At 43.6% G+C, this 17,800-nt stretch overlaps 1 protein-coding gene across 1 annotated transcript in view; it reads left to right on the top strand.

The window, feature by feature from the left end:
• ZNRD2 (zinc ribbon domain containing 2) overlaps nt 1–11,496 on the top strand; it is a 71,659-nt gene extending 60,163 nt beyond the window's left edge. The window contains exon 4 of the mRNA XM_085625835.1: nt 10,794–11,496. Within this exon, the coding sequence (XP_085481961.1) occupies nt 10,794–11,215 (422 nt within the window). The 3' untranslated portion in view covers nt 11,216–11,496. The remainder of the gene's footprint in view (nt 1–10,793) is intronic.
• Nucleotides 11,497–17,800: the final 6,304 nt, after the last annotated feature.

Here is a 17,800-nt window from a genome sequence, read left to right as displayed (position 1 = left end):
AACTTTACTCTTCCAATAAAAACAGAGTTTATTGAGTAGAAAGCTAGAAATGGCACTGGAGTAGAGGGCGACCCTCTGTAGTCACACATTCGTCAAGACTGGTACGCCGCCTACGAAATCCGTCTCTCCTGGTGCCGTATAGCCCATTATAGTGGGCAATGAGAGGGGTTTTGGAAAAGTAGCATAGGGATCCAACTTGTCCTGATAAATGCCGGAGAATAAGATTTGAACCGGCAGAAACATGTTGACCGCTATGCAGAATGGAGGGGTGGTGAGCACTTATATACCTTTTTAATCCTGACTAGGGAATCTAGGAATAAAATTATTATAGAGATCTCCCATAGCCAGTTTTTAAATTCATGACCTATCTGCACTTTAGGATCCTGTCTTTTCCGTTTGTCTTTATTATTGTTGTATTGTTTACCCCTCCCTATTGCTCCGCCTCTAGCGTTGGTTTTGCGCAGAGGCGTTAGTAGCAGCCCTATGATGAAGCATGCCACAACTTGTTGTGGGTGAGGGCAGTTTTTACAAAGTGTGTGCGCTCTCTTAAATCTATTACATTTGCAAACATACATAGGCCGACTTTTGGTTGCTCTACCTCCTTGTGTGTGTCTAGATATAGCTTTAACTGCTCCCCCAAATATCATTATATATATATATATATTCACTGAAAAAACCATAGGTTTCACACATGTTATAGTTAGCTGGACATTTTACTGATAAAAAACCAATGAAATTCCCCCGTTATAGTTACTGCAGGCAACTATAACTCACGCGACCGCAATCCTCTGCTGATGCTAATACTGTATTTAGACACTTATTTGCCCATGTCTTCTTCCATTAAATTTTAGCTTTACATATATTACAAATATTTTTTTTTCATAAAGACACATATGTCATCAGCAGAAGATTGCGGTCGCGTGAGTTATAGTTGCCTGCAGTAACTATAACGGGGGAATTTCATTGGTTTTTTATCAGTAAAATGTCCAGCTAACTATAACATGTGTGAAACCTATGGTTTTTTCAGTGAATTTGCAAGGTTTTTTAAATGCTAAGTTACTTTACGCCATTCGTGGCGTGCGCGCCCAGTTAACGCAGTTCGTTCCGTGCGCGCACGGTGCGCTTCTCGCACCGTGCGCGCACAGTGAGCACGCGGTGCGCTTCGCGCACCGCGCGCCCACTTTACGCAGTTAGTGCCGTGCACGCACAGTGGAAGCGGGATGGGCCATGTACGCACGATGCGCTTCGCGCACCGTGCGCACATGGGGGACATATTTTGCGCATCTTTGTGAAATGTATTCTTTGTTAACTTCTTCACTAATATGGGCTATGCACAATTGGTGCCCTTCGGGCACCATTTGCACACGGGGTGGGGAGAATGTGGATACTTTTTTTTTTTTTTATAATTTTTTACCGTGCGCGTACGGTAAGCGTAATCGGCGATTTTCCGATAAATTTTTTTTAATTTTTTTGGGGCTTGGGGGTGGTTTGGGGACCCCTGTATCAATGCTGGGTGGTTAGGATCTCAGGAAACTGCCTCTTTACACATTTTTGGGGTTCGTTTTTGCTGCCCAACTCAGGAAGCGAGAGAGAAAATGGCGGCCGCCGCTTCCTGGTTTCGACCGATTCGAATGTTTACTAAGATCTAAGAGCCAATCAGAATCGCGCTCGCGCACGCCACCGTACGCGTACGGTAAGCTTACGGTAAGCGCACGGTAAGCGCACCGTAAGCTGCCACAGATATATATATTGATTTAAAGGCTATTTTCTCAGAATCTACTGAACAGATTTACACCAAACCTACAAAAGGCACTTCCTTGACCTGGGGACTACCTCTCTGCCAAATTTCATTAAATTCTGTTCAGCCGTTCGGGCTGTAGCCCTGTCTAAAGGTCCTATGGAAAAATGCATGGGAAAAACGTGTTTTGGGACCCCCCTTTTATCTCAGCCCCCGCTTGACGAATCCCCCCGAGACTTTCAGGGTAGGAGCGGAGCGTAGCGCCCCACCTATTTTGAACAATTCGCGAGGATTCGTCGACCGGCGCCAAAGTTATTCAAAATAGAATGTTGCGGATTTCCTATGGAAACGTGGTCCTAACTATAACTACCTACTGGCGACCGCCAGTAGGTAATATATATATATATATATATATATTCACTGAAAAAAACCATGGGTTTCACACACGTTATAGTTAGGAATTAGCATTTAAAAAACCTTGCAAATTCAGTGAAAAAACCATAGGTTTCACAGACGTTATAGTTAGCTGGACATTTCACTCGTAAAAAAACAATGAAATTCCCCCGTTATAGTTAGTTAAGCTAACTATAACTCGCGCACCCGCAATCCACTGCTGATGACGTCACATATTACATCACTCATGACATGGTCAATGACATCACTCATGACATCACTGAGGACATCTCAAATGACATCACTGATGACATCACTGATGACATCATCCAGTGAATGTGTGTTTTTCTGAAAATTAAATATGTTTTATATATGTATAACTCAAGGTCGATGGAAGAATAAATGGGTATGTAAGTGTCTAAATGGATGATTTGTTTTTGAAAAATTGATTGTGTAACTGACTGATTAAGTGTATCATAGTGAATACATGGCTTAGTGAGTAATGTTTAAATATGTAAATATCTGTATCAGTCTCTCACTTTGTGTATAAGTGGCTGCATGGGTTGGTGAGTAGCTAGATGGGTGTCTATATAGGTTGGTTCGGTGGGGGGTATTACGTAGTGCATAGGTGCATGAATGAGTGACTTACTGTATGTGTTGAAGACAGCATGTGTGCAGGACTGTATGGGTGGATGAGTGTGTGTATGAGTGTGTTAGTGAGTGAATGACTGTCTCAATAGTGTCTTTATGAGTAACTACATATATTTTAAACTAGTATATGTGACTATTGGTGTATATAAGTGAGTATATGTGAGAGTGAGAGATTGAAAGAGTTCCTGTATCAATAAGTATGTGTTTCTATAAGTGATTGTTTTAAAGACCAAGTATGTGTAAGTTTCCGTAGAAGTAAGTGTGGTGGTGTGTGTATAACTGTATATGAAGGTAAATTGATGTTTGATTCATTATTAGCATGAGTGACTATGTGTGTGAGTAACTCTATGGATGAGTGGCATTGTGTAACAGGATGTACAGGTGTATGAGTACATATGAGTGAGTACATGTATGAGTGACTGTATAGGACTGTTGGTAAATGAGTAGATGTGTATGTGGTTCTTAGAATTACAGAAGAGTTTTTTGAAACTGGTATTAGAATTTCCATTAATTTTTTATTTTTTAGTCTCTATTTTTTAATGTGTGTATCAAAGGTTATATTAGGGTGAGAGGATGTCTGCCACTTTTTCACAAGGTTGATGTCATCAGTGATGTCATCAGTGATGTCATTTGAGATGTCATGAGTGATGTCATGAGTGATGTCATTGACCATGTCATGAGTGATGTAATATGTGACGTCATCAGCAGTGGATTGCGGGTTCGCGAATTATAGTTAGCTTAACTAACTATAACGGGGGAATTTCATTGGTTTTTTACGAGTGAAATGTCCAGCTAACTATAACGTCTGTGAAACCTATGGTTTTTTCACTGAATTTGCAAGGTTTTTTAAATGCTAATTCCTAACTATAACGTGTGTGAAACCCATGGTCTTTTTCAGTGAATTTGTATGGTTTTTTAAATGCTAATTCCTAACTATAACGTGTGTGAAACCCATGGTTTTTTCAGTGAATTTGTATGGTTTTTTAAATGCTAATTCTTATATTTAACGTGTGTGATTTTTTTTTTTTGCAAGGTTTTTTACATGTTTTTATTTTTACTTTATATTCTCTTTAAACACTATGCTAAAATTTTATAAATTCTGCAATATATATTTTTTTCACCTTTTTTTTTACCAAACAGGTAAGATATATTAGTATAACATAGTGATTCTTTTTCTCCAATTTTTTTTTTTTTTTTTTACGTGCGCGTACGGTAAGCTTACCGTAAGCGCACGTTTTGCTTTATGTACGTAATATTTCTACTCTTTTTGCGTATGGTTACGCAATTTACGTAGACGTGCGTACGCGGCGCATAAGCGCATACGTTACACGCGCACGTTACGCGGAAGTGTTGGGGCGTGCCTGTTATGCGCATGCGCGCGTGCGCGTGTCTTTTATACGCGCATGCGTACTTTTACCGTAAGCGCCCTGTAAGCGCACCGTAAGCGTAACGTACGCGCACGGTGGGTCATGTGATCAAGAAACAACACTTTTGATTGGTTTAAACTACTTTCAGTTCTAGAACTCTCCTACACCACACCCATTCCCCTCATTTCTGCTTGTGATCCCTTAGGAGAAGGAGCTGAGTTGTCTTTGGGATACAATGGCAGACCAGCAGTCCTCTTCTTCGAGTGAGGCTAGCAGCACCACCATCAGGCAGAGAAGGAGAAACAAAAGAGCTCTTTTATATGGGAGTATTTTACGTTTCCTGAGGGCCTGAAAAAGGTAAATGCTCCTTTAGTGACTTGCAAGCTTTGCCAGCGTGTACTTTCTAGAGGTAATCCTAATAAGAAGTATTCCTTCGGGAATCACACTATGTTAAGACACCTTGAGGATGTACACCCTAGGACAAATGCTCGACATACTGGAGCAAACCCTTCAGTAAGTCGACCGAGCACATCCACAGCAGCTCAGCCGAGTCCATCTTCGGCAGCTCAGCTGAGCCCTTCATCTGTGGGGGGAGAATCACCTTTTTCTGGTCCTCTGGAAACTAACCATCGATTTGCGAGGGTTACAATGCGGTGCTCAAATTGTCATGGTCTAATTGTTCGTGGGGAGACCAGTGTTCCCCTAATTAACAACAGAATAGACCAGCATATTTGTCCTACCAGCTAATATTCCCATTCTTTCTTTCCTCTGTCCCTGTATGAACACAACGGCTCTTTTAAGAGCCAACCTTACCTTTCAACTTTTTTTATTTTTTTTAAAAAAACGTTTTTTTCTTTTTATTTACCGTACGCGTACGGTAAGCGTATTTTTTTTTTTTTAAAACACTAAAAAACAATTACCACATTACAAGGTCCTTGAGGGATTAATAACGAAAAACTGAAAATCTGATTGAGGAGAAGTGGAAAAAAGGGACCATGACATTTCTGACTTACCTGACACACCCAAAAAATTAAATATCAATTTAAATTTTATTTAAATTGCTAGAAAAATGGTTTTATTTTTCGTTTCTTTTCTTTCTCAATCTGTAAAAAAAAGAAAAAAGTATTAATATTTAATAAAACATTTTATAAGTACTTTTACAGTCTGACACATTTTCAATCCACTTTTCAGAATCTGAAAACACCACATGTCCAAACAGCTTTTTCAGACCAGAACATGTGTAACCTGGGTGAATGACTACACTCCAGCAAAGGCAACCAGCCTTAGTGATGTTGAATGTATTTGCATTACTCACTGCAACCTCAAACACCACTCGGTTGTGAATACTATGCATGATTCTACAGGATAAGCAGCTGGGTGTGTGCTAAGAGTCTGCTTCTGCAGAAAAATAGCTGTCCCTTTCCTACTAATGCAAATCTAAAATTACCAGAGTAATACGCAATAAATCTCTGTCAACAATTCCTCTTTGCACACAGTCATCTTCTGATTCTATGCAGAAAACAGTATTCCTTATTCATACCAGTACACCTTAATTTATGGTGAAAACATAGTCCATAATATTTTACATGTTCCTTACATTTAAATTTCTCCCAAAACACAAAATGAAAAACACAACTTCAACAAAAGGAATTCCAATTCTATTATTCATTTCTGAATTTACCACATACATCCCCTCTCAAACTCATAACTCACCTTTAAAATTAGTTAGTTGTGAAAGAAATGTGGCACTCAAACAGCAGATTATCAGAGCCAGGATCTCTGTTCTGTACACCTCTCTCCTCTCAGCAGAACCAGATAATGGCAATGTTTCCCTCTCTTTTTCCACACATATACATGTTAATTACAAATCTCAGTGCTTCCCCCTTTTTTTCAAATGAAATCACACATTTCTATTGGTTGAAAACCAACCCTTTTCTAAAAGTACCCTTCCCCCAACTTGACTTCTGCCTGCTACCATAGCAACAGCTCATGGAACACTGCTGTGTGGAGTCAGGTCAGAAGTTCACCACACAATGTTTCATTTCCTTAGAGCAAGAGTGCTTGACTTTTCAAACCGAACAGCAAATCCATAGTAATGTTCTTTGGTAACACATTTTTCTGTACCAATACAAAACATGCTTCTATAAATTTACACATACAGCCTAGTTTTTAGTGTAGAATGATGTGAAACAGCCAATGAGTTCTTTTTATTTAAAAAAAATATGTATGCCTTCATTTCCAAACTGTCTTTCATTTCATTTTGCCATTCTACTGAAAGACACCTTCAGAGTGCATCCAGATCTCCTTGAAAGATGTTCACAGTGTGGATTGTAGGTCACAGCTATGTCTTCTGGAGTGAAAAATTTGCAGAAAAAAGAGGTATGGTGAGAGACCTTGCTTTGCCAAATGTAGACATTAAATGGATTGGTCAGAGAGGGTTAAAGTGGCACCAATTGATGCCATTGGTGAAATCCTTCATGCAAATCCAACACCCTGACCTCATAATAGTGCACTGTGGTGGCAATGACCTAGGCACTTTGTCTGGGGTAGATCTGGAAATGCTTATGAAGGAGACCTTTGCACAACTGTTTTCACTTTTCCCTAAAACTGCCTTTGCGTATTCTAACATATGCCAAAGGCAAAAATGGAACTGGTCCAATCAATTTTGTCCACAGATTGACAAAGCAAGAAAGCACGTCAACAAATCTGTTTCTGCTTTCCTCCGAGACTATGGTATGGGTTCCATTTACCACAACAACTTGCGTTACAACATGCAAGACATTTATAGAGGAGATGGTGTACACTTCACTGATGAAGGGAACAGAGTCTTCCTCTTGAACCTTAGACTCTGCACCGGTACTTACTTGTAGGTACCACTAAAAAATCACTTCATAAACACAATGGCTCTTTTTAGAGCCCCCTAATATCTAAACACTTAAATCTGAATTTTATTTCTTTTCTTATTTTTTTTTTCTGCCGTACGCGTACGGTAAGCTTACCGTACGCGTACTCCGCGATTTTAAAAAAAAATTAATAAATGTATTTTTCGTACTTTTGTGTCCTTCTTTGACCCCCTTTCAAATGTTAGGGGGTCTGTAACTCTCTTCCTTGCCCCCTTTTCACGTTATCTCCCTTTTTTTTTTCTGTGTGAAACACACGAAATGGCGGCCGACACTTCCTGATTTCGTCCGATTCGAATGTTTACAGTCATGTGACAACCAATCAGATTTGAGCTCGCGCACGGCACCGTACGCGTACGGTAAGCTTACCGTAAGCGCACGGAGCGCGCTTACAGATATATATATTGCTTTAAATGCTATTTTCTCAGGAACTACTGAACAGATTTACACCAGACCTACAAAAGGCACATCCTTGACCTGCGGACTACCTCTCTGCCAAATTACAAGTAATTCTGTTCAGCCGTTCGGGCTGTAGCTCGGACTAAAGGTCCTATGGAAAAATGCATGGGGAAAACGCGTTTTGGGACCCCCCCTTTTTCTCAGCCCCTGCTTGACGTATGACCCCGAGACTTTCAGGGTAGGAGCTGAACGGAGCGCCCCATTAGTTTTGAAGATTTCGCGAGGATTCGTCAACCGGCGCCAAAGTTATTCAAAATAGAATTTTGAGATTTCCTATGGAAACACGGTCCTAACTATAACTATCTACTGGCGACCGCCAGTAGATAATATATATATATATATATATATATTCACTGAAAAAACCATAGGTTTCACACACGTTATAGTTAGGAATTAGCATTTAAAAAACCTTGCAAATTCACTTAAAAATTCATAGGTTTCACACATGTTATAGTTAGCTGGACATTTCACTCGTGAAAAACCATTGAAATTCCCCCGTTATAGTTAGTGCAGGCAACTATAACTCACGCGACCGCAATCCTCTGCTGATGACGTCAGATATTACATCACTGTATTTAGACACTTATTTACCCATATCTTCTTCCATTAATTTTTAGCTATACATATATTACAAATATTTTTTTTTCAGAAAGACACATATGTCATCAGTGATGTAATATCTGACGTCATCAGCAGAGGATTGCGGTCGCGTGAGTTATAGTTGAAACCTATGAATTTTTAAGTGAATTTGCAAGGTTTTTTAAATGCTAATTCCTAACTATAACGTGTGTGAAACCTATGGTTTTTTCAGTCAATTTGTACGTTTTTTTAAATGGTAAGTTATGTATTTATATTTTTTTTTAAGGTTTTTCACCGTGCGTGTACCATACGCGCACGGTGCGCTTCACGCGCTCCCACGTTACGCAGTTCACGTAATTTTTCAGTTTCTACCGTACGCTACGCGTACTCCGCGATTTTTCGCAAAAAGATTTAAGGAAATTTTGGCCTTTGGGGGTCCTTCTGGGACCCCCTGACAAAGGCTAGGGGGTCAGGAACTGTCCACCCTGCCCCCTTTTCACGTTCTCCACCTTTGTTTTTCACGCCCTCAGACTGCGAGAGACAAAATGGCGGCCGACACTTCCTGGTTTCGACCGATTCGAATGTTTACTAAGATCTAACAACCAATCAGAATCGCGCTCGAGCACGGCAGCGTACGCGTACGGTAAGTTTTACCGGACGCGCACGGTGCGCGCTTATAGATATATTTATATATGCTTTTAAATGCTATTTTCTCAGGAAATACTGAACAGATTTACACCAGACCTGCAAAAGGCACATCCCTGACCTGAGGACTACCTGCCAAATTTCAAGTAATTCTGTTCAGCCGTTCGGGCTGTAGCTTGGACTAAAGGTCCTATGGAAAAATGCATGGGGAAAACGCGTTTTGGGACCCCCCCTTTTTCTCAGACCCCGCTTGACGAATCCCCCCGAGACTTTCAGGGAAGGAGCGGAGCGGAGCGCCCCACCTATTTTGAAAATTTCGCGAGGATTCGTCAATCGGCGCCAAAGTTATTCCAAATAGAATGTTGCGGATTTCCTATGGAAACACGATCCTAACTATAACTATCTACTAGCGACCGCCAGTAGATAATATATATATATATATATATGTGTGTACACACACATATACATACAATCTTTCGGTCAGCTTCATCATCCATTGGTTTGTACAAGTGTCATTTGCATTTTAATTCCACTCATCACCACAGCATACTGCATGGGGGTGTGGGTCAGCTCAGTTCAGACATTGGCTGTCTTCATAGTGAGTGATGGCATTTTGCCTGTGCACATCCACCTTAAAAGTAGTTCTCTTCAGTGCCAGGTCTGGAAGTCTAATCTCTACTTTCATATTGTTGTTTTTTTCAGTCTCACCTTTAGTCTGCAGCTTATTTTTTTTATTACGTTTAAACTTTTACATGAGTGTGTCCACAACATGAATAAAAACATTGCAGGCTTGCTAAGATCAGACCTTTTGACTTTACAAATGCTCTTTTAAACTTCATTTCATGGATAGAATTCTGTTTTCAGTAGTAACGTTGGGCAGCAGTCGGACTTCTTTATTGACGCATTGTTGAAGGGATGTGGACTGTGACATGTTTGGTTGTGTGATGGGTAGATCGAACCTCAAGGTATGCATTTATCTTTTAGTGGGTGGAAAGCGAGCCATGAGGTGCTTCAAGCAGTGTGCACATGTTGGGTCTGCTAAGTGAGTAAACCGATAGATGGATGCATTATTGACTGAATGTAAGCATGGGATGTCTGGGTGTGCTTAGTGTGAAAAAGTTTGAATGCATTATGTGAATTAATAGTAGTTAGGTTAGTGCCTGTCTAAGGGATGGATGTAAGGCAGGCAACTACAGATTTTGGGCTGCAGTTGCAGCCACTCAAGAAGAGGTTGGTGTTGTGTTGGGTGACCTGCTTAAGAAATGTTCCTGTCGCAGGCCCACAGAGGATAATGGGACTGAGCTGCTTTAAGGCTAATTCTCTGGAGCTCCTCTGTGTCTTAGCATAGCACAAACACCTTCTTTGTAGTTGGAAAGATGACCAAAGAAGGTTGTCTCTGTATCAGGGAAGCAGGTGTGTTAATAAAGACCCTGAGCATGGCACACGTTTTTTGGTGAAGGTCTTTGTTTTGGAGGTAATGATCACTCGTGGACTATGTACTCCAAGTAAAAGCAATGTATTGCCTGATAAAACATATTATTAGCTATTGGAACGACTTGGCTAACATCTGCAAGGTTGCATCCTACATACCTCACTATTAACCCTGAACTTTGATAATCAGTGTCCCTGCTCCTGCACAAGTTGGCACTGAGAATTGTCTCTAGAAGTCTCCATCCTAGGGTGATGGAGGATCAGAATGGTTCCTAGCATGACCTCACTGTAGAATGCCAAGTCCATTAGTGATGTCGGCATTGAGTCATGTTCATGGAGTAATGTCATGGAATTTGTCTTGGCTTGCCTGGCTCCTGGAGTATGTTGCAGTCAGTCCTCTGCAGTGAAGGTCCACAGTAAAATGTCAATAACAATGCTTTCTCGTTTAGCCAGTTATACGTTCTAGTTGGCTTGGCAGGCTTCCTTCCCCCTGCCCACATGAGATGATAGTGGATGTGTAAGGTGGTTTCTTGGAGTCTGGTTGTCTGATCCTGGGATGTATAGTAGGATGCTAGATGAAGTTGTTGTCTCTTATTAACTTCCTCTCTGATGTCTTCCTTTCTTGTACAGCTTTGAATGCGCAAGCCGCCCTCTCCCAAGTGCGTGAACGTCAGTTGGCTTCCAGTGCGGCTGAGAGCGTGGTCGATGAGGACCCTGCTCTTGAACCCTTGCTGCCTGCCCAGCTGCCACCGGTACCACGGCCAGAGCACTGTGAGGGAGCTGCCTCTGGACTCCGAGCTGCTGCTGCTCTGCCCCGGCCTGTTGTCACTCTACCAACAGTGTCCGCTCCTATCGCTCCCCAGGTCCCATCTCCATCAAAGAGGCCTTCGGAGGTGGTGCTAGCATCTGCAGAGGATGCAGTACTGCAGAAGATTGGTTGGGCTGCACAGGAGCTGCGGCAGTCTGGGTCTGTAGAGTTCAGTATGCAGTTGTGTGAGCTGCTCCGTGCTTGTGCAGAGTCACTGAAAAGCATCAAGGATCTGCAGCAATGAGTATGTGTCAAGATCCCACAGAGGCTGGGTGCCAACCTAGAACTTCTAACACTGCCCTATTGACCAATGGCTCACAAATGTGCATCAGAGAGCATTCAAGGAAAAGGGACAGTCGGTTGGAAGGAATATGTCCCCATTTGACGATAAAGTTTACCACTTGCATCTGTTCTCTCTCGCGACTGTACGCTAAGGTTATCGCTAAAAAGCGAACACAAAGATGTCCTTCGTGTTTTGGTCAGGCTATAGCTCGGTGACCCAATAAAACAGCTTCTTGATGTGTACATCAGTTGTCTTGATACCTTATGTAAGGAATCCTCCCTGTCCGCAATAGATCAATCCTTGGGGTGTCATGTCACATAGTCTCCAGGTCGCACCTCCTTTAAAACACACCAATTAAGACTAGGGCTCTATTTATCAGTGAAACTAGCTGTACCACTTAAACTACAATCAGCTGCTACCAACAAGCTATCATTCCTTTGGGTGGTATGAGGGGATTGCTGCCAACCTTGGCCAGGGTGGAACTAATGGAAGTGCATTTTGCTTTTATCTCATCTCATCAGAGGATAAGCTCTTCTATCAAACTTATAAAATATGGAATACCTTCAGTGAGCTTGCATATTGTCAAGCTCATTGAACGAAACACAATAAGGCTAGGCCGAAAAAACAATGATGTGTGTGTGTAAGGAATATTCCTGCATTTAATGGATTTTAAATCGGGTATATTTTTAGAAACCTAATTTTGATTAACTTTTCTGCAGCTGACCTTTTTAGAGGTGCATCTTTATCTAAATCAACTGTGGTTGCCTTTTCCCATTTACGTCAATTAGAGTACACAATGCACAAATGCCAGTCAGTTTCTAAAAAAGGAGCTTAGCTGAGTATGCTTTTCTAAATAAGTTAACTATTGAAAGAAACAAAAGTTATAAGGTCCTGCATGACAGCAACAATGTTCAGTAGTGTGTTAATAAGTGTGTTTTAAATTAAGCCTCCACGTACGCATTGTTGATTCGTGTTACATAGGGTTTTACATATGTTGTTGCAAAGCTCAAACTTTGTTATGGTATTTTGTTTCTTTGTCCCCTTTTTGACAACTATAACAGACAAAAACCTCCTTGGCTCACATACAGTCTCTCTAAATGGGGAGGGTTCCCATGTCAAAGCTGTTTCAGATAGAAAATTAGCCATTCGGTGTGCAAGTCAAATTTAACCCCTCTGCTTAAAGTCTTTGATTATTGGGCTGCGATTCTTAATTTATTTTTTAATAAGTTAATCAATGGTATGGAGTATTGGTTACATTTTACTTAAATTCTGCGGTCCATAATTCGAAACATGGTATGTGAATTTACTTGGATGCTACTTTTTGGCACAGCATTGAAAGAAGCCCTACGATTGTGAAGCTTTTTCACTGCCTCTCACCTATTGCCACACACAATCTGCTCCCCCCCAAACAAATGGTATGAACAGTAGCCTTGTAGAAACTTCTGTCACAGCAATTTTTCTACCTCCACAAGGTGTTTAGGTGCTTGTCGCAACAGCAGAGGGAATGATGTGCTGTACCTCTCCCAAAGCACATTCATTAAGCTAAGGTACCAGTAGCTGTTATGTGAGCTGATCAAAACTGTGAATTAAACTTGATTGCTTATTAATCCAGTAAATTCTGCAAGACAGCTAAAGCTTTCTCTAGCCTGGACTTCAAATGTAGGCGAGGCACTAGGCCCCAACATGGTCGCTATGCATTCTGTTATCTCATGGACTTGTGCTGTGTATCATTGTGTTGTTTGTCAAAGCAGGTAAGGCATGCCTGGGTTAATAGCCAGATAGGGCAAACGTTGTATAAGTATGTGTTATAAACAGGTTTAAAATTAGTTTAACTGTGTGCGTATTCGTCCATATGTCATGCGGACTGAATGAGGGCAGTGACATTGCAAGGTGGATGATTTTACAGCTGGACGGAGGGACAGGGGTTAAACCACAATACACCAGAGCACACCCAATCATTATATCTGTAGTCCAACACAGAAGTCAAAGAAGAATAGAGAAAAGAAGAAACGTACGTACGTTGGCTGCTGCTGTTCTGCGTATTCTGAAAAGTGAAAATAAAATTAACGGAAGAACCTGATTTAAGATTGTGCCTGGCTCTCAATTGAAAGGACATTTGACTATTGGCTCAACGGGATTACTTTATGTGGGAGAACAAAAATTCCTTTTTTCTTTTTTTCTCTATTCTTCTTTGACTTCTGTGTTGGACTAGAGATATAATGATTGGGTGTATTGTGATTTAATGATTTAATGTTGTTCTAGGTGCGTGTCCCTAGGAAAGATATACCCTGGTGGGTGGATATAATAACACCATATGAGCACCTTTAACAAATACTGTTGAATCGAATTATTTAGACTCAGTATCTTCACAAGATGTGCAGATCACTAAGCAAACCCACAAGTCTCTGGAATTTAAGAGGGACAGGGATTATTTGCATAGTGGCGGTTAAGATGATAGCTTGATATTGTGTGTGTTTATGTGTGTATGTTTGTGTGAGTGATGGGCAGGGAGGAAAAGGACGGTGTGTGATAGCCAGAGAAATCAGCATTTGTTAATGTATGGGTATGTCTGCTTTTTTTTTTTAATTTGTCTTTATAAGATTTGCTTTAGCTATACAATGACCTATCAGCTGCTTTTAGGTGCTTTGATGTTATGTGAATAAACAAATACTTATCGAGTTATGGTCCCAGACTGGGTAATGTAGAAAAGGTTTTGTATAGGTTGTGAACAACAGGAAAGAATCATTTCATTGGACAGCAATCACAAATTGTACTGAATACGTAAGAACGTGCATATGGTTAGGACAGTAAAGAGGGGATAAAATAGGGTTACTTTGGCATGTTTTCTGGCAAAAAGGAGGAAGGTGCTGTTGTATAGTGCCACTCATCAGTAGGAACTGCGCGTTTGTGGATGACATAAACTTTAGGATACTGCCAGACTGAATCTGTGCACCCCCGCTTGATATGTTGTCCCTTGGACCAGCTAGCTCTCATTGCCACCATAGGCCCCCTTAACCTCGACAGGGAACGAACAGTTCTGGCAACCACTGAACCTGACAACCCTGTTTCCTCAGGAACCGAGGTGGCAGACCTAGGACCTTTCGGTCATACACTCGTGCTCTCTTTTTCTCAGAGAAATATACAAAGAATACACAGAGTGACGTTTTCAATATTTATTTAACCAAAGTGATATATGTGCTACAACGATCAATAGAGAGAATCAGATGAAAGTTGTAATAAGCGTCAGGACAGTGAACCGAACACATCGTGCTGAAACTACGTATATATGCAAGCATATAAAATAATCTAACAATCTGGTGTACTCCTACAATGCAGACTCTAACCTATGTGTCTAGGGAGTATGTTTTGCCAGGAATCCTCTTACTGAATGATCCAACCCCATTACCTGGAGGGTAAGAATATAGGACCCCATCTTGCTCACAAGCTAGACACCCCTCAAGGAGATGTCAGTCAGCTGCTGGGCGAAAGCTTCAGCATGTTGAGACTTCTCGAAATCAGCAGAAGTACCTCCTCTGCCTATTCCCGAAAACAGATGTTTATCTATAGAAAAAGACATCCTTGCTTTGGGCCGAGATTGTGATCAGACTGCCATTGTTTGTATGTTACAGATAGCTGGGTCGCCAAATGGACGTAAATAATAAACACACTTGCAAAACGTACATGTATGCCTTATACATACTATCTGAAAGAGACAATTAGTTATGGATTCCTTACCTTAGAATTACCCCCAGGCGTCAGACTGGATCCGGAGAATTTTCCTTGAGCAGTACCCCTGCACGTCGGTAGGTGGCGTCGGTCGACTCCTCGTTCGTCATTTGCATCGTGATCGGCGGAATGACGTCGCGATATCTACTTAGACGCCGCCCCTGCGCGCTGTCAGTTCTTTCTTTTTCCGCGCTAGCCAGCGCATATCCGGAGAAATCAGTACCCTTAGTCTTTTTTTACTCGTTTTTTCAACTTTTGTCGACTTCTTTTTTCAAGTCGTTTGACTCCTGGTGAAAGGGATGTCACATCGTCGGACCGGCTTCAAACCTTGTGGCTCCTGTCTCAATTTAATGTCAGTCACGGACCCACATCTCGTGTGCCTCTGGTGCCTGGAGCGCGACCACTACCCGAAGTCGTGCTCCGACTGTCAGTCCATGAAACCGAAGTCTTTGCGTGAGCGGTCCCGTAAGCTTCTCGAGGCCTGGCAGTCAGCTCCGCACCGCTCGAGGTCCTGGTCAGGAGGGAGGTCACGGGACCGGTTGCGGAGTCACCACCATCAATCCCTTTTGAAGTCTTCGTCTTTGGCTAAGTCGAAGCACAAGAAGAAGGCGAAGAAGCACCGTCGCTCTTCGCCTTCTCCCCCTCCATCGGCCGACGCGGGATGCGGAAGGTAGTCATCCTTCACCTCTGTCCGAGAGCCTGTTGGGTCGGCTCCGAGCCTCCCTCCCTTTCCGGGAGCCGGAGCGTCCCCTGCCCAACTTCGTAGCTTTTACGAAGCCCTCCACTCCATCCTTCGGCAGCCTAACTCCGCCAGCGTGCCTTCGGGCCCCGTGGACTCGGCTGGGGGTTGTAGGCCTTCGATGCCGGTGGCTTCGGCCACGGCACTGCAGGACCCCCAGGGATCAGGCCTGGATCTGGATCGGCACCGGTCGACCTTATGACACCTCCAGCACCAAATCCATTAATGACACCTCCGCCTCCTCCAAAGCCATTGGGTCCCTAGCTGGCGTCGACCCCAGCCTCCCACTCAGTATAGACACGGAGCCGGACCAGCATTGGCCAACACCGGTACCGACCGGTACTTTTGTACCTCTGTTCTACCCTGGTGTTTCTTATCGCCTTGAGTGGCAGCCAGAAGAGGGTGAGGAGGACTGGGAGGTGTCTGGTGTCCCTCTGGCAGACCAGCTTGAAGAGCCGGACTAGAGAGAGGAACTGGGTGAGGCCAGTGGTCTGGATACATCCCCAGACCTTGGTCTGCTTTCTCCCCCTACCGTGGCTACGGAGGAGGGAGACTCCTACGCTGTGATGTTGTGTAGGGTGGCTGAGGCCTTGGGCCTTTAGCTACCTACGGTGGCAGTCAGGACTAATCTCCTGACTGAGGTACTTCAACCGGCAGCAGCCTATCAGAGCCCCTGCTGCCGTTCAATCAGGCCCTCACAGACATCCTTCTGGGCACCTGGTCCAAGCCCAGCACAGGGGCTCCTGTGGATAGGATGATTGCTCCCTGCCCCGGACGGCCCCATTTTCCTCTCCCAACACTCTACCCCTGAGAGCTTGTTGTCCAAGCCTCAACATCCAAAGGTGCGTTCCCTACTGCTCCCCCAGATAGGGGATCCAAGAAGCTGGACCATTTTTGGGAAGAAGATGTTTTCTTTCGCCAGCTTAGGACTGTGGTCAGTGAACTCCGCATGTCTCTTGGGCCGTTACACACACTCTGTAGGATATGGTTGCGCAGGTGCTGCCACAGGGCCCGGAGGAGGCCCGGGCCGTACTGTCGCAGAAGGGAAGGATGCACCGAAGTTCGCCATTCGCTGCGGGCTAGACACGGCCGACTCGCTAGGCAGGACGGTTTCAACGTCGGTAACCCTGAGACGCTACGCCTGGCTGAGGTCCACTGGCATCTCGGGCGATGTCTAATCGATTCTTTTGGACATGCCCTTTGATGGCCATCACTTATTTGGCAACAAGTTGGACAAAGCGCTCGAGCGCTCTAAGGACTCTAGGGCTACGGCCAGATCCTTGGGCCTCGCTACCACCTCTCGCCCGCACAGTCTGCTTTTAGCCCCTTTTGTGGCTACGGAAGGAGTGCCCCACTACGTTCCGCCCAGAGTCACAGGCCTGCGCAGGCTGTCCAGCCTCTGCGGGGCCAGGGACGTGGGACCCATCACTGGGGGGAGTGGGCGGGCCAGTCCACCAGTGCCCCCTCTGCAGCAGCCTCCAAACCTTCCTAGTCTGACCTTCCAGGACCACCAGTTGCCAACAGGCAGCAGGATTCGCCATCACCTCCTGCAGATAGTCTGAAGGGGTTACTCCCTCCCCTTCGAGACTACCCCTCTCTCCATGCCACCTGCATTCCATCGCATGTCGGAGGATCACTTGGCCCTTCTCTTGGCCAAGGGAGCCATCAAGCGAGTCCCTGTGCCAGAAGTAGGTTGTGGCTACTACTCCCACTACTTTGTGGTACCCAAAAAGGACAAAGACCTGCGTCCTATTTTAGACCTCAGGGACGTCAACCGTTTACTCCGGAAAGAGAAGTTCAAAATGTTGACTATGGCTCCGGTCCTGTCTGCCCTCGACCCTGGAGACTGAATGATAACATTGGACTTGCAGGATGCTTATTTTCACATCCCTGTCCTGCCGCCCACCGGCGTTACCTACGCTTCACGGTAGGCAACAAGCATTTTCAGTTTACTGTGTTCCCCTTTGACCTTACCAGCACCCCTTGGGTGTTCACGAAAGTGATGGCGGTGGTCGCAGCTCATCTGTGCAGATCAGGGGTTCCAGTCTTCCCCTATTTCAACGACTGGTTGTTGAAGGGGA

The sequence above is a fragment of the Triturus cristatus genome, chromosome 9 (assembly GCF_964204655.1).
Source record: "Triturus cristatus chromosome 9, aTriCri1.1, whole genome shotgun sequence".
NCBI lineage: Eukaryota > Metazoa > Chordata > Amphibia > Caudata > Salamandridae > Triturus > Triturus cristatus.
The sequence above is the reverse complement of the archived record's forward strand: the minus strand, read 5'-3'. Positions and strand labels throughout refer to the sequence as shown.